The sequence below is a fragment of the Alternaria viburni genome, assembly GCF_023758015.1.
Source record: "Alternaria viburni strain BMP 2772 chromosome Unknown scaffold_6, whole genome shotgun sequence".
NCBI classification, from domain to species: Eukaryota; Fungi; Ascomycota; class Dothideomycetes; order Pleosporales; family Pleosporaceae; genus Alternaria; species Alternaria viburni.
In genome coordinates this window covers 1130750-1149146 of record NW_026055775.1, presented here as the reverse complement: position 1 = coordinate 1149146, position 18397 = coordinate 1130750, and the positions used below count along the sequence as shown (strand labels likewise).

At 52.7% G+C, this 18397-nt stretch overlaps 7 protein-coding genes across 7 annotated transcripts; 2 read left to right on the top strand and 5 right to left on the bottom strand.

The window, feature by feature from the left end:
- Positions 1-800: 800 nt before the first annotated feature.
- J4E79_003850 (uncharacterized protein) lies at positions 801-2250 on the bottom strand (the record flags this gene model as incomplete). The annotated part of the gene is made up of 2 exons (XM_049352740.1): positions 801-1823; positions 2083-2250. 2 exons carry the CDS (start codon positions 2248-2250, stop codon positions 801-803), a joined length of 1191 nt encoding a protein of 396 aa, XP_049213119.1.
- Positions 2251-3913: 1663 nt separating this feature from the next.
- On the top strand, positions 3914-4315 carry J4E79_003849 (uncharacterized protein; the record flags this gene model as incomplete). The annotated part of the gene is made up of 1 exon (XM_049352739.1): positions 3914-4315. The coding sequence occupies one exon, from the start codon at positions 3914-3916 to the stop codon at positions 4313-4315; it is 402 nt and encodes a 133-aa protein (XP_049213118.1).
- Positions 4316-4662: 347 nt separating this feature from the next.
- J4E79_003848 (uncharacterized protein) lies at positions 4663-6194 on the bottom strand (the record flags this gene model as incomplete). Its single annotated transcript, XM_049352738.1, has 2 exons — positions 4663-5018; positions 5087-6194. 2 exons carry the CDS (start codon positions 6192-6194, stop codon positions 4663-4665), a joined length of 1464 nt encoding a protein of 487 aa, XP_049213117.1.
- A 292-nt stretch (positions 6195-6486) lies between these two features.
- Positions 6487-11343, bottom strand: J4E79_003847 (uncharacterized protein; the record flags this gene model as incomplete). Its single annotated transcript, XM_049352737.1, has 1 exon — positions 6487-11343. One exon carries the CDS (start codon positions 11341-11343, stop codon positions 6487-6489), a length of 4857 nt encoding a protein of 1618 aa, XP_049213116.1.
- Positions 11344-11730: 387 nt separating this feature from the next.
- On the top strand, positions 11731-14130 carry RAD15 (DNA-dependent ATPase of the nucleotide excision repair factor 4 complex; the record flags this gene model as incomplete). The annotated part of the gene is made up of 1 exon (XM_049352736.1): positions 11731-14130. The coding sequence occupies one exon, from the start codon at positions 11731-11733 to the stop codon at positions 14128-14130; it is 2400 nt and encodes a 799-aa protein (XP_049213115.1).
- A 498-nt stretch (positions 14131-14628) lies between these two features.
- Positions 14629-15162, bottom strand: J4E79_003845 (uncharacterized protein; the record flags this gene model as incomplete). Its single annotated transcript, XM_049352735.1, has 2 exons — positions 14629-14839; positions 14888-15162. The coding sequence occupies 2 exons, from the start codon at positions 15160-15162 to the stop codon at positions 14629-14631; spliced, it is 486 nt and encodes a 161-aa protein (XP_049213114.1).
- Positions 15163-16344: 1182 nt separating this feature from the next.
- On the bottom strand, positions 16345-18055 carry J4E79_003844 (uncharacterized protein; the record flags this gene model as incomplete). The annotated part of the gene is made up of 4 exons (XM_049352734.1): positions 16345-16553; positions 16604-17309; positions 17361-17846; positions 17966-18055. The coding sequence occupies 4 exons, from the start codon at positions 18053-18055 to the stop codon at positions 16345-16347; spliced, it is 1491 nt and encodes a 496-aa protein (XP_049213113.1).
- Positions 18056-18397: the final 342 nt, after the last annotated feature.

Genomic DNA, 18397 nt, shown 5'->3' with positions numbered 1-18397 from the left:
GGTGCAGTCACGCAACGGCCATCAAAGCACAGGCTGGGTTACAACACGAGGTGGCAATGCTCCAGGGGAAGATCAGTTGGGGGTTAGAACTGAACCAAATGGAACAAAATGCGCTTGCAGATGTGCAAGCCAAAATCACGGCGATGGAACAGCGTATGGTGGCGATGGAAGCTTACTCGGCACTTTGGCGACAACAAGCAAGGGGAGGAGACGGAATGACCGGTTGGGTGGAGGAGACGTTCTCCTATGTCGGTTAAATTCACCAAGGGACATGTTTACACAAGCAGTTGCTATTGGTTGTGGAACTGTTTGGATTAATCTGGGTGTTCCGTGAAACGAATAGGGGACTTTACATCACTGTGGTATTATTGAGTATGTGTATTTTGGTAGATCTGTTTCACAATACAGTAGCTCTGAAGTCGGTGTCCGCAGTATATTATACTTACAATTCCTCTCATTCGTGAGAGCTAAAGCTAGCGTCGATTTATAACTAGTAACAGTCTCACTTCGCATGAGACACATTTGTTAGTGTATCGCTCTGGTGGGTATTCTGATGTCATTATGAAGGGAAGTCACTATGAAGAGGAGACTTAGACCTCTGGTCGCAATGTGTGTAGTTATGAGGTCATAGAAACCCGCATTCTGGTTCGCAAGCGAGCCGCGGTTGTCTGCAAACTGTGGGAAGACGTTCTAACATAATCTATGGAGATTATTGCCATTGCTTACTTACCATGCATCCTCAGAAGACGCGTCCATCTCGTGTCATCTCGTTATGACCCAGCGTCTTCCTACAAGCCAGCTTACAACCCTTCGGATGCGACTTCGACAGGAATCGCTTTTCGCAGTTCAGACCGACAAGTAATAATACGCGCACAAAGCTTGAAGAGGTCTCCGAGAAGTTTCGCAAAGTCGAAGTTATGTGTTTCTTTCTGACCCTCCAACAGATAGCGATCGATAGCCGGATCTAGCTTGGCGATGCCATCTATAGCCTGCACCAGACGAACATACATGTCGCTTTCCTGGTAATCAAGGCGCTGATCAAACCCGAACAGTCTTCCACGACATACGGGACAAGTGGCTCTGCCTTTCTTCAGGTGTTTCTTGAGACAGATGATACCGTGAACGTGGCCGCAGGGAGTACGGACAGCTGGCTCGGTTCTGTTCGAATGCGAGAAAGACACTCTGTAATCGTAATAATAGGCATAGCAGCGGCGGTCGGTCTCATCACTCGCTGCCATTGCTTCTTCGGTACAAGGTGTGGTGAAGTCCGATACCGCTGGGTAGATTGGTGGTCGTTTACTAGGTGAGACCTCCCTGCTCGTGTCAGAGTCGGGGTCGTTGTCTTGGGAGTCGGATGGTACGATGCCCTCCATATTGTCGTTGTCTTCATCAGCATTTTGATCGTTCTCGTCTTCTGTGGCCTCGTTGTCATTCCCGTCATAAGATGAAGTTTCGCTGAGAGCAACGCTTCGCTCATCCAGCACTGCATCCAACTCACCAATGAACCCTGCTTGCTTGTACCGACAACAGGTCAAGTATGAAACCATACCGGTGAAAAGGTACCACTCCAGACACGCAGAGCTTCGACCTCCTTGTTCATCGAGGTACTCTTTTTGCATCCGATCGCTCAGGCCCTTGCGTAAGCTTTCATATTCCAATGTAAGCTCACGATAATGCCCTTCGATTGGATACTGCTCTTTGCCTTTAGCTTGACGTTGCTTTAGCCATAGTATTCGGGCCGCGAGGTAGGGGTTTGCGATGGACTCCTTGAATGTGTCGATGTCTAAATTGAAACGGGGAGGGTCAATAAGCTTGAAAAAGGGCTGACCTTCGGCGCGATACGCCAATGTCCGAGCGAACAGTGCTGCATCTGCAGTGTAGACTCGATAGTAGTCTCTGGTCCTTTCCCGGTGCAACATCGGCCATCCGTCAGAGAGAGAAGCGATCTCCGTTCTCACTTCAGATGAGTAATTAGACGCTAAACCTTGATCTAGATTGTCTAAAGAGACATGATTAGCCTGGAAACAGGTGTACAAAGTCAGTACATGCATTGCATTCATTTGGCTTCGGGAATTGACTAACCACGAATGTAAGCAACGGTTGAGCTTCTGCCGTGTGTACTGAGTCAAGATCAAGGAGTTGCAGTCCAACGTGCTGCAAAACTTCGAACAATACTCGGTTGATGCGGGTTGTTGAATGGTCTAACAGTTTGAGATGTTCTTCGAATTCTATTCGCGCGGGGACATCCATCGTGTTCATTGACTCTGGTTCAACACAAGAGCTTGATTGAGATGCGTGGATGGGGCAGATGTATAAGGTCTGGATTGCTATTCTGTACCATTTGTCGATCAAGCGGTCAGCGATCTAGCAAACTCGTGGTTTGATGGCACCGAAAAAGGACCTAAACATGAAAGTAACTTTCAGAGAATACCCACTCTTGAGTGGAGTGATGAAACTACATAGTTATCGAGCTGAGGTAGCTAAGCAGCCTCTGTGAAATACAAAATCTCATGTGAACACTCTGGTAGAATACCCCATCGCCAAACACTGCATTTTGAGTTCGTGATTGTTCGGTCCTTGTAGCCTGGCGGTTTCAACCTTGCTCAGAAAGTGCCGAAACCCAGGTACAGGCCAGGAAACATGTTGATCATGGCAATCGCGCCTACGAAGCTGGGAAGCTGTACCGAGTCTCACATTCGTCGATAGTCGTCGACATCCTGATACCAAAGCTTGAAACCGGGTGGGAACGATGAAATCGCAGCATGAAGTGTGCTGGTTGCTATACGATAGATGGTCATAAGGCGTCGATGATTTCAGCGGTCATGGCAAGACCAACGGCGCGTCTGCTGGTGATGAGGCAAGTGCCGGTCAAACAAGATACCAGTATTTGTAAATCATTGCAAGGATACTGCAAGGATGCAATAGACCAAATGTAGTGGAAGTACTGCCCGGGCACAATCGGAGAACGCCAGCGCACCTCGTGACGACACGCCCGGGTTTGAGGGTCGCATGATCTGGTGTCGCATAAGTATTGGCTGCACCCTTCGCCGGATGATGATCGTAAGAACGTGATACTCACCGCCATAAACACCCTGTATCTCTTCATTAACACCTTTACTGTCTGCTAAGTACTACATCCAAGAGTTTGAACGCATCAGTCTGTCCCCCCCGTCGATGTCGAGAGCCTGAGGTGCGACATCTGTCTTGCCCCGCCACCCCGCTTCCTCGGCTGTGGCGCATGTTATCGCTTATCGCGACATTTCCGTATCCGTCTTCGGCGCGTCATCTGCTCCTTCGCGTCAACACGCCTCAAAGGGCGGGCAGCCTCCCCCGGGAGCGTCTTACTTATCCCGAGCTTAAGGATAAAGAGCCTCGTCGCCGCTCACTGGCGAAACGCGTAGTCACTTTTTTCACCCCACTTGAACCAACACCGGCCGGACGTTCATCAGGCGGCACGACTACACCATTCTCACGTCACGATCTCCACCAAGCCGTAAGAAGCGAGACCTCATAGATTAGCCGTCCGGAGACCTCGAAGAACATTTCTTTCCATATCGCCAGGCGATAGTCGCATCACTATACCACCACTAATACTCCGATCAACCCTCCATAGTACAACATGCCGAGCTCACCAACGCAACCATTCCCTCTCTACCTATTCCCTAGCCTTCCCTTCCGCCGCCGCCGAAGCTCTGCCATCAGCACCTCGACCACCTCCACATCTCCGTCGTCGTCTCCACCCCAGCCGACCTCTTTCTTGACAGCCCAACCGAACTCACACTTGCGCTGTCAGAAGTGCCTAGCTGACCTCATCCCCACGTCGGCCATAATAAGCAAAGGGTTCACTGGGCGTCATGGTCGCGCATACCTTGTAGGACCCCCATCGGCATCCAGCGCGTTTGCTGGTGGTGACATGTCAGCGACAGGCTGGAAGGCGGGCGACCTACCGAACACCTTGACGCACAAAGCCCACGCTCGTCAGCTCGTTACGGGTGCGCATACCGTGTCCGATATCAGCTGTCGCAGCTGTGGTACCGTGCTAGGATGGAAGTACGTCGATGCTGCTGAAGAGACTCAGAAGTACAAGGTTGGCAAATTCATACTGGAGACGAAGAGAGTCGTCAAAGGCGCGGAATGGGACGAGAGCGTAGAAGAGGAAGACAACGGCATGGTGCTGGACAAGGAAGGTGACATCGAGTTCGATTCGCAGGACGAAGACGAATGCGAGGACCTCTTCAGCGGCATCTGGAGCCCCCAACTTGCGAGCAAGAGGAGGAAGCGCCGTGCTTACGGTGGCATCGACTTGTCGGTGTGAGCTTGTCGTCCCTTTTACACATATACTACGAATGCTCTTGAGCATATACTACGACGCATACCCTACAACTCGACACGAGAAACGAACAAATACCCCGGAAAGATAGATACACTTCCACTTTTGATACCCAGGAAAGGCGCATGGTTTGGCGTAATGGCTTGCTTTTAATTAACGACATGTGTATGTACCTAGCTTACGTACCATGGTGCACCACGATAATTTGATCGTCACCAACTTGTCCACAATAGATCTCTCGATGCATTGATGTCTCGTGAGCCATGGATCAGGCCAGTAAGCTGTTGAGGCTGCGATACTACCGCTTCCCCGGGACAGCCAATATGCCGCGCTCACAACTTCGCACTCGCGCCCTTCTCTCCCTTTGCCACCTCAGCAACCTCACTCGAGCTCTCTGGATTCCATCCAGCGATCAGGTCCTCTACAACATTGATCTCATCCTGTCCCCACACCAATCCGCCAACTGCTTTCCACTCTCCACTCTCCGTCTGTCGCAGCACGCGATACGTCGGTACGCCGCAAAGACCCAAGTCCTTAGCATTCGCAGTCAAAGCTCGTAGTTTGGCTTTTATCTCGGGATCGTTCGCGCGCGCGATGAGATCCGCACCATTGAAACCGCCTTCGTCAAGAACACCGCGGAGGATAGCATCGTCCGAGACATTTTGGTTGTGCGACCAGCACGCTTCGACTGTGTCTGATTAGCATGTGGCATGGAACTCGTTAGGTGTGCAAGAAACAATCAAGAGTGCGACTTACACAATAAATTTGTAGTCGCCGGTTCCACAATAGCAACCCTCAGCACAGTGGGCGTCCGAATAGGGAACGTATCCGCCCAGTGGAATTTGACCTGTCGACCACCGTCCTGCGCACTAACAGCGTTCCAATACTCCGTCCAATCCGCATGATCCTGTCTCGACCACTTCGCCTTCGCAGGACTCACCGCTGACCCTGGTAGATTCGGCGCGCCGATCTCTCTAAACAGAATGCCGAGCAGGAATGGTTTCATGACAATCTCCAGTCCCGGACCAAAGTTACTCTTCAGTCTTTCCAGTTGCGTGTACCCCAGAAACGCCCACGGACTGCTGAAATCGAACCAAAACTCCACCTTGACACGACCGTGAGGCGTGTTCCTAGGGATGCAACGAGGCATCAAACTCTTGAGTCCCGGGACACTACCCCACTGCTTCCCCTTCCCAGAAGAAGAAAGCGCAACCAGCGTCGCCTCAACAAAATGCATACGATCCTGTCCCCAAAAGAACCTCCCTTTCTTTTCCTCGCCACTAACCCCCATCCAAACCGCATCCGGGATCCAGAAGCCCGGAACACCAAAAGCACCTCTCTGGATCGCTTCTTCGGTACTCTTTTCCAACTCTTTCCTCGCGTTTACATCAGCAAAACACTCTTCTCCCAACCCTTGCAGCCCACATTCCCGCGCGATCTGCAAAAGCGTCGTGTTGGAATTCACATCTTGGCCGTCTACCCAGTAGGCCTGGAATAACCTATCCGTAAGCAGCTTCCTCTTTTCCTGGTCTTTCACACAGTACAACAATCGTAGTGCATTGACTGTTTTGCGCGGATGCTGGGGTGGCGGGTTGTATCTGATGTTGTATCTGCGGAGTGTGCGTTGCATACCCTGTGCTGTGACGGCCTTTTTGGCGGAGTTGAAGACATCGGAGGCGGAGCCGCCGGCGCCTTGGGGCGCGGATGTTGCGCGGTAGATGGCGCCTAGGAGGACGGGGTTGTAGACCAGAGTTGAGGAAGTGCGTTGGGCGAGGGATTGGACGCGTGTTGAGGCTATGTAGGCGAAGGGGCAGGAGATGTCGTAGTTGAACTCTAGCGTGGGTTGGGGGGCGGTGGGTGACATGATGTTGGTCGGGTGGTGAAAGATCGTTAATTGTTAAGATGCAGTATGAAGATACGCATGAAGATGTGTTAGTCTGCAGATGCGAAGCATGAGTAAGCTTGAGCGACTGTTAGCTTCAGCTCGGTATACTGCAGCGTGGGTGTGGGGTAGATTCAGATACAGCCGAGGTTCATGCTATGCGTAGAAACACCAACACATTCTATCATAGAACCTGACTCCGAAAACTGATATATTTACAGTATCTACCTCTTGCAAACGATGTCGTCTATCACACGTGATCGATCCCTCTAGTCTATGCATAGTTGAAGTTAGTTCTGCAGAGTGGACAGCTCGCGGCATCACTACTCTTGAACCACTTAAACAGACAAACGCCATGGAACAAGTTCTTGCAAGTGTGACACTTCTTGTCAGGCAACTTGCGATCGGATCCGACTATACTATAGCAGATCGCGCATTCGATCTGGCCCTTGAGCGCTCCATCGACGTTCCTCTTGAACGTGGTCAGCGCATCGATCAGGCTGCCGTTGAAGATCGTAATAGCTCCCAGCGAAGTTCTCAGCCATGATTGCCACTTCTGTTCGTTGACGGCAACGCGATTCAGGCCTTCGATATGAGCATTTGCGAGAGGGAATGCGGCAGGAAGAGAAATTCTTATCGCCATGGTTTGTTCGTCGACAACGTAGGACGCAGTGATCTCGCGTGCGCGGTTGACGACCTTGACCGCGAATGCTGAGTCAGGCTCAGACGCAGCCTGTTCCTCTGACCATGTGTTGACTGCGTTGAGGGCGGCCACAATCACAGGTGGTGACACGTACTTCTCCGTCCAAGGCTCGAGCGCAACGACTATGGCGCGCGACTTGCAGCTCTTGAACCAGGTCTTGGTCAGAGATGGAACGTCGCGCAGACACAAGAAGTACAAGTGTGTGAGTAGCCACTGCAGATCGCGCTTTGGAGGCTCAACATCTGCTTCGTATGTCGTGATGTCAAGTTTGGAGACGTCCACCGGCTTGTTGTGCGCGTGGCCAAGGAAGTCGAACATGAAATCGAGAAGACCTGGAAGGTATTCACCTTCTCTGATGTGCTCGACGTAGTCGTTCTTGACCTTAAAGGATGCATGTTCCAGGTGATCGAATACCAGCAACCAGCTCAACAGGTAACCGCGCAACGGCAACGGCACACTGCGTTCAAAGTTAGCGTCAGCAATCGCTGCAACCGTAGGCGCGTCGATGATCAGAGATAGCAACTCCTCGGGTAAACGCGCGGTAGTCTTCTCCAATGCCGCATCGATAGATATCTGCTCTTGAGCTGCGGGAATTTGCTTATGCAGGATGTCGAAGGCAGTTTGCTGAACAGGTTGCGACTCCACGTAAAGAAGAGGGAAAAGTTCTTCAGTGGACTCCAGATGCTTGAGCGACACCTTGGAAATCTGGCGCGCCAGCACATCATTAACCATCTTGAGTGGTTGATGGAACTCATCCGGAAAGTGCTGCGAATGCTTCAAGATATTGATAAGCCCATCAGCAACTGGTTGCTCGTTTTCTTTCCAAGCGTCGAGAAGATCGTCGTTGGGCTCTTCGGCTTGCGTCAAAGTTCGGAGCTGTGCGTATAATTTTAGGGATGCGTGCACGAGAGGAATCGGGCTATCCATGCCGGACTCGTTTGACTCCAGCTCTTTCGTGGTCGCCCAGATTCCGGCAAGTGCACCCAAGATGCCAGCCCAGTGCTCGCCGTACATATCGCCGACCAATGGAAGCAATACTGTCAACGCGCGACACAGTTCGGCCTTGACAGGACGCGAGAGTGCGTCTTCTTGCAGCCACGGTACCACATGCTGAACAAACCGCATAAGACGAGGACCGGCGATGCTTTCCAAAATCCCCTCTTGACCCATAACACTGTTCAATAGAACAAGCTGCTGTAGTGCCTCTTGCGACTTTTGCAGGGCATCGATACCTGTCAGATCGGCGATGATCTCATTACACATGCGCTCACAAGCCTTTGCATATGACAGTGGCTCCTTGAAGGCGTTCAGCAACGCAAGAAGCTGGAGGGCGTTCTTTGAACTTCGCGTCGTTTTGAGCGTTTCCTGAAGTTGAGCAGTCTGTGAATTCTTCCAACCAGCGATCTCAATGGCATCAGCGATTGTGACAGCGTACGCTCGTGCGTGATAGTAAGCTGGAGATGTCGCGCTGGCGTCTATGCTCCCCAAGAGTGTGTTGGCCCAGGACAACAGCGTAGCGTCGACGTCATCCTTCGACCACGTCGCAGCAAGGCTCTTTAGTTCGTGTGTCACAAGAGTTTGAGCATCCGTGATGAAAGTCATGGCCTCGGCTTCAACGTCTGAGTTATAGTGCGCCCAGAAACCGTTCGCGCCAGCGAGGCCAAGATTATCATCTGCAAGTTGTACAGCGATCGCAATGTTGCGGAGATAGGCAGCCCGAAGTTCAGAAGGGAGCTTGTCCATGGTGAAATAGTCGGGGTTCTTGAAAAGCCTCGCCACGTATTGCGTGATTCTGTATGCAGGAGAGTAGCCATCGGCGTCTCGGGACATGGTTCTGATCGTGGAGGGCATCTGTCCATCCTTCACAAGATATACGGCGCCACCAAGGGGATTTGTGATAGCCAGAGATGATTTCGGTACAGCATTGAGGAATGGCTCTAGAGATGCATTCCAGTCGTCGATGCTTGGGAACACTTTAGCAGTCTCATCCCAGTCACTACCAGCTTTGACAGACTGCTTTGCCAAGTCAACCAGAGTCTCGACCGAGACCGATGTGGGCGTCGCGTCTCGCAGCCCTTGCTGAATGAGATTGTAGATAGATTGCTTGGAATCAGATCCGGATGATAGTATTGTCTGAATGGAAGCATTGACGGCCTTGGCGCCCTGTGCCACTTCATCATCTGGAGACTCCGAGGCGAGAAGTAGGCCTTGCAGAAGGCCGGAGCCTTGAGGACTGGCGACAAATTCTCGGAGCATCGGCGGGTTTGACTTGACTATTTGACGTAGGCCCTGCAATGAGTACGGAGCCTGGTGCGATATCGAGAGGGTTTCCGTCATGTAAGCGAGGATCTCATCTGTTGTTTCCGGGGAAAGTATCTTCGCTGGCGATTGAAGCATACGGTTGAACGAATCCCATTCGGTAGAACCTTCTACGGCTTCGCGTACGTTCGCAGTAATGTACTTCTGCAACTCAGGGTCCGAGGTTGCAAGATCGAAGGAGGGCGGAATCCTGGAAGAGGTAAGAATTGCTTCGAGCGCCTTAGTCTTCGCTGGAGAATCTGTCTCTTTTAGGACAGTCTTGAGTGACGCGCTCCATGCGTCCTTGAAATACGCGCGATCGGACTTGGTGTATAGTATGTCGATCAGGTATGAAGACGAAGGAGACAACACTAGACCTGGGAGATCATGTTGTATGAATGACTCTAGATCTTGTTCGGATTGGGTAGATGAGATCAAGCTAGGATTTCGTTTCGGCAAAACCGCGATGGTGCCCGCTGCGCCATATGGCTTTCCGTTTCTGTTCTTGAGTACTTCCAGAGCTTCCCCAACTATTGACGAGCAAGCTTGGGAAAAGATAGATTGTAGCTTCGTCAGATTCTCGATCGTGAGCGCTTGGTCTTGTATACTTGCGAAGCGTGTGGCGTGCTGAATGACGCTAGTTTGTGACTTCTCGTAGTCTTTCGACTGCTCGGGGGCCAGGGTTTTGATGGCATCGATCAATTGTTGTGAGAAGGTAGGCCATTGCTCTTCTAGCACAATGGCCATTCCTTCAATGCCTAATGCTTTAGAAAGCAGACTTGAAGCATTAGAAGGCACAGCCCAATGCGAGGTCTCTAGCGTCGGTCGCAGGTACTGCGTTATGATTGGTAGCACCATCTCCTGGAGGAGCTTGGTCTTGTCCTCGTCACTCAGTCGCTGAACCAGATACCCAGCCACTTCCAGGTACGCTTTGAATCCCGCTTCATGGTTGTACTTTGGCTCGTCCTTGCGGATAATGCCACCGTGCATGGCGTTCAGCAGCTCCGCGGAGTCGGTGCTGGATTGTGGCAGAACCTCTTCTGGTATGATCCTCAACAGCTCAGGTATGCGGGCCCAGGTATCACGAGGTCCTAGTTGAGAACCCTTCTTCAGGAACTGCCGCAGGCGTCTGTCCACACCAGTCTTGCTTTTGTAGTCGGTAGTCCACACGGAGGGATGTCTGGAAGTGAGAAGGGTCAGAGACTCGACGTAATCGCCGACAGAACCGGTCTGGTCGGAGTTCAACCCCTCTGCTAGGTAAGCTTTGCTAAGTGTATCGAGGTTCTCCTGGACAGCAGCATCCTCCTTCGCAATGCATGTCCTAAGAAGACGGTGCACTGCGCGCCGTATGCCAGCGTCATTGTATGAAGCGAATTGCCACAGCTTCTTGTCGCCAATCAAAGTCTCGTAGTCGGCGTGGTACTTAGAGAGCTCCTCGGGCTGCAGATTATTCAACAGGCTGCCCAGTAAGGATATGCATGCCGAGATGACGCGGCTGTACTTTGCTTCTGCGTCGTCTTTGCTGACTATCCGCTCGTCGCTCAGAGTCGCCGTACTCTCCTTGTCCACTGCATCGCGACAGTATTCTAATATGGGCTGTTGGTAGACCTTCCGAATGCTCTGTAACTTTTCGGGCGTGTTGAAGACTTGTCGGAGCGAGGTCTGCGTCGCGTCGACTACGGATCGGTCGCTGTCATACAGACCACATAGCCAAGCTGCCACGCTCTTAGGCATGTATCGTGCTATGCGCTTGCCGGCGGATACGGCGAATTGGCCGTGGACGAGGTGGGCATTCTGGCGAACGGCTTTCGCGTTGTCGATCGAGGTTCGCGGGTATATCTTGATCCATGCCTCGAGCAGGCCCTCTTCGACTGGCTCTTGCAGTGACGATATGTACGATTGTATGTCCTCCAGCGCCTTCGCCTTGGTTGTGCTGTCTTTCTTGGACAGATTGCGGAAGTAAACGACGACGTTCGGGTCCGAGATGGCGGAGAGGTCTGGGGGTTCGGACACGTAGGACAGGGGCGACGTGCTCGCGCTGAAGGCTGCGGATGTGCCGCCGAATGCGCCGAAGGAGGTCGTGGCCGCCCGCGCGCTGCTCGCCTGGGCCTTTGCTGCACGCTTTGACATGGTGGGGTTGGGTGAGGGCAATGCCACTCAGGGTCGAGGGAGGAAGAGAGGTAGGCGGGACTGTCTTTGAGGCGATGAAACAAGTGAAAGCCAGCTGCAGCTACGTATCCAAATACACAAAAGAAACACACGCTCGCACGTCAGTCACCATGGCAGAGGCTTGCGGATTACGCGAAATATGCGGCTCTGCTTGATGACGGCACCAACTGTGGGTAGCGGAAGACGGTGGGGACATCCCTGCCATTGAGCCAGATCCAATCGGTGCTAGTCTTGTCGCGCTGACCGCGACCGAACTTCGTCTGGAGGCAACCCACACTCGCAACTTCTCTTCATTTCCACCAACTCCCCTCCGCTACAACAAATCCGCGCGGGCGGTGGACCATCAACATGAGGTTCTACATCGATAACCTCCCCGTGCTATTCCCATATCCCCGAGTATATCCAGAGCAATATGCATACATGTGCGATCTCAAGCGCACCCTGGATCAGGGTGGCCACTGTGTCCTCGAGATGCCTTCAGGAACGGGTAAAACCATTTCTCTGCTCTCGCTCATCGTCGCTTACCAGCAGCACTACCCTGAAAAACGGAAGCTGATCTACTGTTCGCGTACCATGTCCGAGATCGAAAAGGCCTTGGCTGAACTCAAGGCGCTGATGAAGTACCGCACCACCGAGCTGGGCTACGAGGAAGAATTCCGGGGTCTTGGATTGACCAGTCGGAAAAACCTTTGTCTGCACCCGTCCGTCAAGCGAGAGAAGAGCGGTACCGTGGTAGACGCGAGATGTCGCAGCTTGACTGCTGGCTTTGTGAAGGAGAAGAAGGAGCGCGGCGAGGATGTCGAGCTTTGCGTGTACCATGAGAACTTGGATCTTCTGGAACCTCACAACCTCATACCAGCTGGTGTATGGACTTTCGATGGCATACTGAAGTATGGTGAGCAGCAGAAACAGTGTCCGTACTTTACAGCCCGGAGAATGATGCCCTATTGCAACGTCATCATCTACTCCTACCACTACCTCTTAGATCCCAAGATCGCAGACAGAGTCTCCAAAGAACTATCTAAAGACTGCATTGTCGTTTTCGACGAAGCCCACAACATCGACAACGTATGCATCGAATCTCTCAGCATCGATCTTACCGAAGATGTACTCCGGAAAGCTACCAAAGGTGTCAACAACCTCGATCGCAAGATTACAGAAATGAAGACCAGTGACGCGACCAAGTTGCAAAATGAATACGCAAAGCTCGTCGAAGGTCTCAGAGCTGCCGATGAAGCGCGGAACGAAGACGCCTTCATGGCGAATCCAGCATTACCAGACGATCTCCTCACAGAAGCCGTGCCCGGTAACATACGGCGAGCAGAGCACTTCGTTGCCTTCCTCAAGCGCTTCATCGAGTATCTCAAGACGCGCATGAAGGTTCTCAACGTCGTCGCAGACACACCACCAGATTTCCTCAAACATTGCAAAGACTTGACCTTCATCGAGCGGAAACCACTTCGATTCTGCGCCGAGCGTTTGACATCACTTGTCCGAACCTTGGAACTCACTAATATTGAAGATTACCAGCCGCTCCAGGAGGTCGCTACCTTCGCCACGCTAGTAGCCACATACGAGACCGGCTTCCTCTTAATCATCGAGCCCTTCGAATCAGCAACGGCAACAGTACCAAACCCTGTTCTACATCTCACCTGCTTAGACGCGGCCATAGCCATCAAGCCCGTCTTCGAGCGCTTCTACTCCGTCATCGTTACTTCCGGAACCATGTCTCCGCTGGACATGTATCCACGCATGCTCAACTTTAATACCGTTGTTCAAGAATCCTTCACCATGACACTCACACGGAAGACATTCCTACCAATGATCGTCGATCGCGGTAACGACCAGAACCAGGTCACATCGCAATTCGAACACCGCAACGACTTGCAAGTGCAGCGGAACTTTGGCAATCTGCTCATCGAGTTCTGCAAATTGACGCCGGACGGTGTCGTCGTATTCTTCCCGTCATATCTCTACATGGAGAGCATCATCTCAGCATGGCAAGGCATGGAAATTCTCGACACAGTCTGGAAGTACAAACTCATCCTCGTCGAAACACCCGACGCCCAAGAAACCGCACTCGCGCTAGAGACCTTCCGCACAGCCTGCAACAACGGCCGAGGCGCCGTCCTACTTTGTGTCGCGCGAGGAAAGGTCAGCGAAGGAATCGATTTCGACCACCACTACGGCCGCTCTGTGCTGTGCATGGGTGTACCATACCAATACACCGAATCCAGAATTCTGAAAGCCCGATTGGAGTTCCTGAGAGAGACCTACCGCATCAAAGAAGCAGACTTCCTCTCCTTCGATGCCATGCGCCACGCAGCCCAATGTCTAGGTCGCGTCATTCGCGGTAAAGACGACTACGGAATCATGGTCCTGGCAGACAAACGCTTCAACAAGAAGCAAACCCAGCTCCCCAAATGGATCCAACAAGGCCTCGACGCTAAGAGCACAAAGCTGTCCATCGACCAGGCTGTAGGCGCCGCAAAGGCCTTCTTGAAAGATATGAGTGTTCCGTTCAGCCGAGCGGAAACAGAAGGACACTCGTCGTGGTCGCTCGAAGATCTGGAGGCTCATCAGCGCAAGAAGGAGGCTCATGGCATTAGTGGAACGGACAACCCAGCTATGCGCGCGTTGGAAGGTAGAGCCGAAGTCGAGCGCATGGAGGTTGATGAAGTGGATGAGTTTGGCGGCACGGCGGATGTTGATGCTGAGATGGCTGAGATGGCAACTGTCGACGCATAGAATGGCCCAGGCGACAAGCCAATCCCTCGTGAATATCCTTACATGAAGGGCGGTGTTAGTGAGACCGGCGATTCGTCATCGTAGCGCTTGGGTTGGATACCGCATTTTGGGCTCACACAAAAGGGTGATTTGGAGTATGGCAGAAGAATAGAATTGAAGGCGCATGATAAGCCGCGGTCCTAAGATCATCCCCTTGATAGATGTATGCGTGGCTATACGGTGAGGTAGACACTTGCATAAGAACCGCACATCAAAGTTGGCATGTAGAATCTGGTTACAAATATCGCATTCAACTATGAACCTGTCAGGACAGAACACCCTGCTAGGAAACCATACACATTTCAAGCGACCGGACTCCATGCGTGCTACTTAGGAAGAAGAACCAACGCCCCAGTCCGCCATGCAGAACTCCTCAGGAAAAGAGAAACTCGGACCATATGCTGTGTTGTAGCGACAGACACCAAGAACCCTAACCACGTTCTCATCTTCTCAGTACGTTTATATCTCCATATCCATGAACAACCATTTCTTGCTTGTCAACTCTTCGCCTTGGCTGAACTCGTCGAGCGTTGTGAGGCCGAAGCCGATCCAGCCCAGGTCCTTGGTTACGTTGGCCAGAGCGGCTTGGTCGACGTCGCGGTCGATGCACAGGACGAGACGATCGCAGGAGAAGTAGTCGACTTCACAGAGTTCGAGGAGGGCCATGAGACTGTAGAACGTTAGTATATCAATACCGATGACGCGAAGATTGACTTACCCAGCCTTCAAATCTCCGTTGATGACGGATTCATCGAAGAAGATGAACATGGCCCTCTCGTCTTCCTTCTGAGCAACGAAACCCCGGAACCTGATGCCACCAACGTAGTCCCACATCTCAATGTAGTCGGCTATCGCACCCTTCTCCTCCTCGAACCGCACCATTTCAGGCGCAGCAGAGTCAGTCGAAGAGTCCGAGTAGCGACGAGCATCAATACCGTAGTCGTTGGTGATAGCGGTGGTTGCAGTCGTAGTGTTGTCATATGGCATACCCATCACTAGCGAGTTCTGGCGATGCTGGCTCCCCTCACCCAGGAATACAGATCGCAGTGTCTCGCAGAAGAGTCTCTCACACTCTCCCGTGATGGTGTATGCTGCCCCCCCTCTGCGCGCCTTGCCACCTTGGGCGGTGGACGCGTTTTTGGCGGCGAGGGGGGGACTTGAAGGGGGTGATGGAATTCCCTGTGAATGTTAGTAGTGCTTCCTACATGGAACGTGAGGCGTGGACATACCGAGCTGACCTCAGGAACACCACCCGGCCCCGGCAGACGGGGTAGTGGAGTAATGGAAACCGTGAAGGCTGGCGGTAGCAGCGTTTACGGAGTAGCAGCTAGCGCGGACATTGCTCGCGGACGAGTACGAATGAATGCTACTATTACTACTCATACTACTACTGCTTCGTTTCGTCATCGCCATTGCTACAGTATTGCCACGGTTGGTTCGGTATTGGTATAGTGGGGTAGTGGTGTCGAGGACGGTGGTGCGTAAGCGAGATTGTTCTTTGAGGTAGTTGCGGTATCGTTGTGTAACAGAGGGCTTGAGTCGACGTTGGAGTTGGGCGAAGATGAAGAGGAGTTGGGTTATAGCGCTGTGGGGTCTTTGGGGCTCGTGCACGCGTCTCGCACTCTGAATGGCCCGCCACTAGCGCTAGAATCTTCGCAATCTCGGAAGCCTCGGTTCTGCATTTTATCGTAATGACTGACGTGAGTTTGCGAACGTCGGAACCGAAATGTGAACAGCAGGGTTGCAGCATGTCACCTCGATCATGTGGCACTTTTGCAGACATGGCGCGTTCTGGATGTTGCTTGAAGATTGTGTATTACTACCGCTCGTACATCTCAACCGGAACACCGTGTAACTTTTCAAAGTAGCTTCCTCAGCGAATCTTTGCTCTTTGGCAACATCGCCTCGCTATATCACTTACAGACCCGCCATATGGAAAAGACATTGGCGAAGAGGACTGAGAGATCCTTCCTCCTTGCACACATCTAATGAAACAACCCCAGATTATGCAAGTCGGATATCTCAGACGACGCGCTATGCAGTTGATACAGAGACAGAAACGGAAATGAGAATGGCGCGAACGCACGCAGGCAGGCGGAGTCCTGCATGGGAGTGGATCCGATCCTGACGGGACCAAGTGGACCCTACTGCGCTTGGATTTTTGCAAGGTCGCGCTTAACCGACCGAGATGCACTTGATGTCGAAGATCAAGTCAGAGTTAGGAGGAATGTCCGGGGGAGCACCCTTCTTGCCGTAAGCCATCGCCGCAGGGATGGTAAGACGACGCTCGCCCCCGGCGGTCATGCCAGCGACACCGACGTCCCAACCCTTGATGACTTGACCGACACCAAGCTTGAACGAGAATGGCTTGCCCTTCTTGTTGGCTGCGTATTCGTTAGTCATGGTGGTACTATATGGAAGTTCGACAACTTACAGTCAAAGACCTTGCCGTTCTTCAGCTTGCCAATGTAGCGCATCTCGACGCGGTCGCCCTTCTTGGCGGCTTTGCCCTTGCCCTCCTTCTTGTCGTCGACGAGAACACCACTGACGGTGCGAGGTCCCTTGGCGGCCTCCTTCTTTGCCTCTGGCTTGGCGTCAACCTTGGGGGAGCCAGTTGGGCCCTGCTCAAGGTTCTTAGCGAACTGAACCTTCTTCTTGTCGCTGCTGGGGGTATCAACCTTCTCAGCCTTCTTCTCTGGCTCTGCGGCACCGGCAACAGCCTGGCCGTCGTTCTTCTTCAGCTTCTTAGCCTGCTTCTTGCTGAGCTTAGCATCACCGTTGGTCTTGCTGATCATGTCATCGAGGGTAGCATCATCCTCAGCAGCGCGCTTCTTGCTCTTCTTGCTGGCGTCAACAAGCTTGGGTGGCTCCTCATCGTCGGAGTCAACCTCAGTGATCCTGGGGTCGTTCATGCCATCGAGCTCATCATCCTCTGATTCTCCCATACCGTCGAGCTCCTCGTCTTCGGAGCCGAGATCGTAGCCGAGCTCGTCGAGACCATCGTCCTCGTCGTCTTCCTCATCATCCTCGTCGGGGAAGGCGAGGTAGTTACCGGTTACGTAAACGTCGTGAGTGCCGCTGACGGAAAGGTAGACCTCCTCACCTTGACGGACGGTGATGTCGAGCGGTTGCTGGTAGTGCTACGCATGTATTAGCTGGAGTGTGTTGGGAATTATCATAAACAAGCGTACCTTCTCGGGGTCGAGAGTGCACAGAACGAGCTCTTCAGGCTCGTCATCCTCATCCTCATCGTCCTCGTCGTCCTCGTCGCTCAGGTCGTCATCGGTGACCTTGGCCTTACCCTTGGCCTTTCCCTTGCCGTTGGTCATGCCGTCGATGTCCATCTCATCAGCCTCAAGCTCTTCTTGCAGCTTCTTAGTGAGGGCCGCCTGCTTGGCCTTCTTTGACCGGGCAGGATCGCTGGGGCCACCGTTCTTCTCGCTCTCGCTATCGTCGGAGTCGGACATGTCCGAATCAGCTTCAGGGAGCGCACCAGCGGCACGCAGACGAGCAGCGATAGCCTCGATGTCACCCTCCTCGTAGTCCTCATCATCATCATCGTCCGAGTCAAAGTCCATGGGCACTCGGATGAGCTTCAGAGTCGCGCGAGGGTGCTTGTGCTCGTCGTCGATTTGAGGCTCGGCATCTGGGTCGATAGCCGCCATGGTGATGCGGAACTAATCATTGTCAGTACTTTGCCATGGAATTGCGCATGCGACAGAGTTTTACTGCGAATTTTCGGCGCTTAAAACTTCGTAACGCGGAGCAGGTAGAACCGGGCGTCAAGGCTACTCACAGTGGAAGACTGGTCGTCAGCAGCCAGGATGGGAAAGTTTCCAGCTGGAATGCGACGTCCGTAGACGCCTACGGGAATGGCGGACGACATCTTGGAAGTGGTCGCAAGTCTATGTCTGAGAGAGCTGACGGGATTGTTGAGAATATGAAGTCGGCGCACGTTTTTGTTGCTCAGGAAGTTGCACAGCTCGAGGACAGCTGGTAGAGCAGGATGATAACGAAAAGCGAGAAACTGAAGAGCAGCGACTTCGAGAGGTAGAAAAAGTTCGCCAAGGCCTGCAGCTTTCTCTTAGCGTGCTTTCACCGCCGGCAGAACGATCCACTTAGCGTTGCTAGCGTGACGTATTCGCGGTCCTCCAACGCGCCACGGCACGCGCCTTTCACCACCAACACCGATTTCGACATGCGGCAGCCGACGCACCTCCGCGACGCC